General features: G+C 39.1%; 1 protein-coding gene across 3 annotated transcripts in view; it reads left to right on the plus strand.

Moving 5' to 3' along the window:
- Positions 1 to 4,786, plus strand: part of BZW2 (basic leucine zipper and W2 domains 2) — a 55,710-nt gene extending 50,924 nt beyond the window's left edge. For all 3 annotated transcript variants that reach the window (XM_084510962.1, XM_084510963.1, XM_084510964.1), the window contains 2 exons: positions 2,483 to 2,605; positions 4,330 to 4,786. In XM_084510962.1, the coding sequence (XP_084367088.1) occupies positions 2,483 to 2,605; positions 4,330 to 4,358 (152 nt within the window). In that variant the 3' untranslated portion in view covers positions 4,359 to 4,786. The remainder of the gene's footprint in view (positions 1 to 2,482; positions 2,606 to 4,329) is intronic.
- The last annotated feature ends 93 nt before the right edge of the window (positions 4,787 to 4,879 follow it).

Below are 4,879 nucleotides of genomic sequence, written 5' to 3' on the forward strand. Positions count from 1 at the left end.
AGCGCATTCACGCTGGGTGATTTAGTATGAAGCTGAGACCTAAACTTCAAGTAACATTCCAGTTAACCCTGCAGTAAAGAAATTGGGCTCTTCAAAGGCTCTGCTTTGCAACCTCTCTCTTTCAAGACAGATGTCCCTGGAGGCTCTCGCAGTGGGTGGCTTGAGTGGAGGGTGGCTGCAGCTGCAGGAAAGACGTCTCTTGGGCTGACATCACCTGGGACTGCAGTGAAAATGATGTGCACATGCCCACAAACCACAGAGTTCAGCTTCAGCGGTTAAAATATACCTATAATCAAGTTTAATGAGAAATAACTCATAGATGATACAGCTATATGAGTTTATATAAATGAGTCATTCCCTTCTTCCTTCTGTCCCCTCCAGTGTTCTGTTGCTTCAAAGCAACCTAGGGGTATGATTAACTACACCCTGTCCTGCTTGATTGCTAAATTGAGCATCTCTGTGCTGACAGCACAGCTCTCATGAGCACTGGAGGCATGAATGTAGTTCAGATAATATTGCTCAGAAATGAAAGGAGAGTTGCAGTTGTCCTTTTTGCAGTTGAAAGCATTTTTTCTTCTCTGTTGGTGTAGGAGGCTTATTGCTATGGAGTTACATACAGGCAAATTCCTCATCCACCCAACTCGAGAATGTTTTAATCTTCAGGGCACGTTGTGAGATTGCATACTGCTATTACCAGATTTAGGGTTGGGGGTGGAGAGAGGTAAGTTTCCCTTTCCTCTTTGGCAACAAACCCACCAAGTTTATAGGCTGCAAATCAAGAAAATGATTTACATACAAGGATGAAATTCCAGCTTCATGAGAGCCCATGTGAAATATATTTTAAGCTTGGTAAATGAAAATCCTGAATTATTAAATGCTGTAATGCTTTTGAGGTGCTGCTACAGACTACTGACAAGTATTTAATGCAAAGTGAAACCTCTTTTTTAGCTCCAGTACTGCTTTTACTTTTGAGGAAAAATTCATTGTGGGGTGTCAGGATTTCTGAAAGATAACAGCTTTGTGTTGCTTGTAGAGTTCTCTCAGCACAACTTACATGTACTGAAAAACGACGTACAGCCAGAGCAGTCTTGCTCTCCTTGTGTTTTCAGCTTACTGTCAATTGCAGCAAACTGCAGAAGAGGTTTAAGTTTGAAAGTGTCTGAGTGACAAGGTAACTTACAGTCATGCACTCACTGAATTCCAAATTTTCAGGGAGATGTTTTGCATTCAGTTACTGTAGGATGTCTTGGGGTAGTTTTGATTAAGTTCAGACGTATCCCAGGTTTCTTCCATCTGTTTATTATTCAACAGCATATGTGAAGTGTGCCTACTCTGTCTGGTTTGATCAGATGTATTTGATCGGATGTCACTTAATTCAGTTTGCCACCTTCTCTTCACTGCCATATCTGCTGTGACCTTTAGGCTGCAGCAGAAGGTGATGGTCAGGGTTCACACTTCAGCAAGTGAATGCCAAATCAGTGCGACGACACCAAGGAGTTCAAGGCAGCAGAAAAGCACTCAACATAAATGTGTTGATTTTGCAGAGCAAGGGAGGGTAGTGTGTTCGAAGGCAAGAAGAATGGAAATTTTAATGAGATGCAGAAAGCTGTCTTTAGTCTTTTTATAGAACAAATACAGTTTGATTTTTGTTCTTTCCTCCTGCATTATGTAACTGCCAAAATGCCATTGTGGATCCCAGATTTTGCCTCCGCAGCCATCAATTACGGAGATATTTGGCTTGGCTGGATCACAGAAGCTTTGTTCCTGGGGCTAGGGGTCTGTTGCTAGACCTAAATTTGCATCTGTTGGAAACAATAAGTGTCCTTGCTGCTTATTAGGATTTCTTTATTCTGAATTTCACTCAGTCTCACGCTCCCTCAGACAGTTATTTTGTTCTTGATACTTGACAGAAGAATGTCAGCTGTGCTGTCCATCTGAGCAGTTCCCTTAAAATGGGTGGTCTGAATGAATGGTAGTCTTAAAACTGATTACCTAAAAGCAATATAAAACTTCTAGGGAAAAATGTCCAAAAATCCCTATTAGCTGTCTTTTAACTGTGCAGTCAGGAGATATCTTTTGCTTCAGGTTTTTAGAGCCATGCACAGTTCTGTGATCCAACAGCAAGAAAAAGCACGGTATTTCTTCTTGTGGTAACCTCTAAGATGTGTAGATGGATTTTTAATCAACTATCTTACATGGTGTATTTAAAGCAGATGAATAGAGAACTTCCCTTTGTGAAAGCACAATATTCGGTACTTTATTTTACATCTAACACATTTAATTGCATCTGGGATCCCTAATATGCATCAGATACTCTGTCCTTATAGCCTATTATAGTTAACGCAAAACTTGTTCCATTGTGACCATATTAACTTATTTTATGCTGCCTTTAAAAAACAAAACCAGGTACTATCTTTCTTCCCCCTGTCTTTTAACCTTAAAAAGTACAATGACTACATACAAACACTGATCTGTATTTCAGCTGATGTTCTGAGTGAAGAAGCTATCCTCAAGTGGTATAAAGAAGCACATGTTGCTAAAGGCAAAAGTGTTTTTCTTGACCAGATGAAGAAATTTGTGGAGTGGCTGCAAAACGCTGAAGAAGGTATGGATTCATTTAAAGCAATGTGTCAGTCTCTTTGTGAATCCAAATGTGTTTCTTCTCACATTTTAGTTGTACAAGGCACATGAAGTCTACAGCCTTGGAATAAAAGACAGTGGGTTTGACTGTTCCAGATTGTTTACAGTCATGCTCAAGCCTAACAGCACTTGCTGCTTCTTAATTTAAGGTGTCCTTATTAACTCTTTAAGTCATCAGGTACCACTTGTCAGTAGATAAATTCTTAAAGCTTCTGCAGGTAGGATAAAATCTTTGGGAACATCTTCACAGCCAAATGGCAGTGCAAGTGTAGCATGCGCTGACATCACTGTGCTACCTTGCCGTAGCTAGCACTGATGACAGCATGATGACCTTGGTGTTAGCATATACAAGCTGATGGTTTTTGATATTGATACCTCTTTTTCTATTATCTATACTGACCACATAAACATAACTTAAGCCTGCCTGTGCCACTGTGGTTGAAATTCATTCTATATGAATGCTTAGGCTAAAATATGTGGTTTGCGTTTACTGTGTTAAAACAGTTACTGGGAAGGGGAACTGGTTTCTTTGGTCCATAAATGTGTTATTCTTTGTACTGAACAAATAGGTTACCATTTTTGCCAAGTTCACATCCTTCAAAAAGGAAGTCCATGTCAGTTAGGATGATCAATCCATGTGTAATAGCTAGGGATATAATTCTTAGTGTTCATTTGCATCCCTGCAATGTTGATTCTTTTAGACTTTTAGTGGGAACTTAGTAATGCTAAGGAACAGGTAAGTCTTTGTAGCAATTCACATATATATATAGAAAAACAAAAATGATAGCTCCTTTCACACTGTATACTAGCAATCGTGGTTAAAAACACTTTTATACCCTTTAATCTTCTGCTTGTATGCCATTCTGTTTTTCTTTTTCACCCTTTTCTGCATGTCCCTTCTCCCAGATTTCCTTAGTTACGAAGTCCAGTACCACTGAAGGCAAAGTATTGCTGTTAGTATATGCAGATTGTGTTAGATCAGATTTCTCAGAGCAAACTTGCTATATTTGTGTCAACAAGCCCTTTCCTGTCAGGTGAACACCAAGACAGAAATGCAATATGATGCAAAATAGCTTTAGGTGACAAAAACAGTGTGCATGTTCCTAAATTACTAATTAATGTTATACTATACAAATCATTTAAAAAATATATATCTTTTGTACTGATTCCATACCTGCTGTAGAGTAGTAGTCTGTATGATGATCATGACTGATATTTGCAGAGCAAATAGGTAAAAGGGTGCTTCCTGGATAATAGCAGTACAGCCTACGCAGAGATTAGAAGAGCAAACAAAGGATGCTGATTCTTAATTAAACTCAGCTTGGATATGCGTTGGTTGGCTCTGCGGATGAGGACCAGAATCATTCATGGTAAGCTAGAGTCATAGAACATCCCGAGTTGAAAGGGATGCACAAGGACCATCAAATCCAACTCGTAGTAACAGGTAACTAGTGACAGATCCCTAAACTAAGAACTACCCTGTGGAGCGTAACAGTGTAGATCTTTGTCTTCTGAAGCTGTGCATTGCTTTCTGGTTTACTCTCTTTAATCTGTCAACCCTTCCTAGGAGGTACTAGGTGTGATGAAAATTTTAACTGGAGTGTTGGAAGGATATTCTGTTATTTTTAAGGAACCACATCTGTGTCCTTGTGCAAACTACATGAAATATTTTACTTTCTTCTCTTCTAGAGTCGGAGTCTGAAGGGGAAGAAAACTAAGATGGTTTAACAAAGCACAGTCTCAATCTAGGTTAATGCCAAATGCGCTTGGGAATGCCGTACTGTTCAAGCAAAGAGGCTTTACTTCAGTGTCATACAGAAAACTATAGGCTAGGCTTTCCTTTTGTTTAGAAGAATAAAGGTTTTTAATGGAGCCCTGAGGCATTAGATGCTTTACTTGGGACTCTACCTCTGGTTCATTGTACACTAACTTAGGCAAAGACATTCAGCAAGGAGCCATATAGAAAAAGTGAGATGAGATACTTATGGACTCCTTTTTATTAACGGTCTTTTTCAGGTACTATGGTATATGAACACTCCAATTTCTGTTTATAGAACTGTTTGGTCTGTGTTTGTAGCTCAATATTGGCTTGTGTATGTGATTTGACACCACCACATTTTTTTGAATAAATAGCTTTTATATCTTACTCTTGTGGTGTTAGTGTGTCTTACAGATTTGGTTTGCCCCTAAGTTCTCATGATTCTTCGAGTAAAAATTACACAAGAATGGCAAGAGACTG

This window comes from Aythya ferina (genome assembly GCF_964211825.1).
Source record: "Aythya ferina genome assembly, chromosome: 2".
NCBI lineage: Eukaryota > Metazoa > Chordata > Aves > Anseriformes > Anatidae > Aythya > Aythya ferina.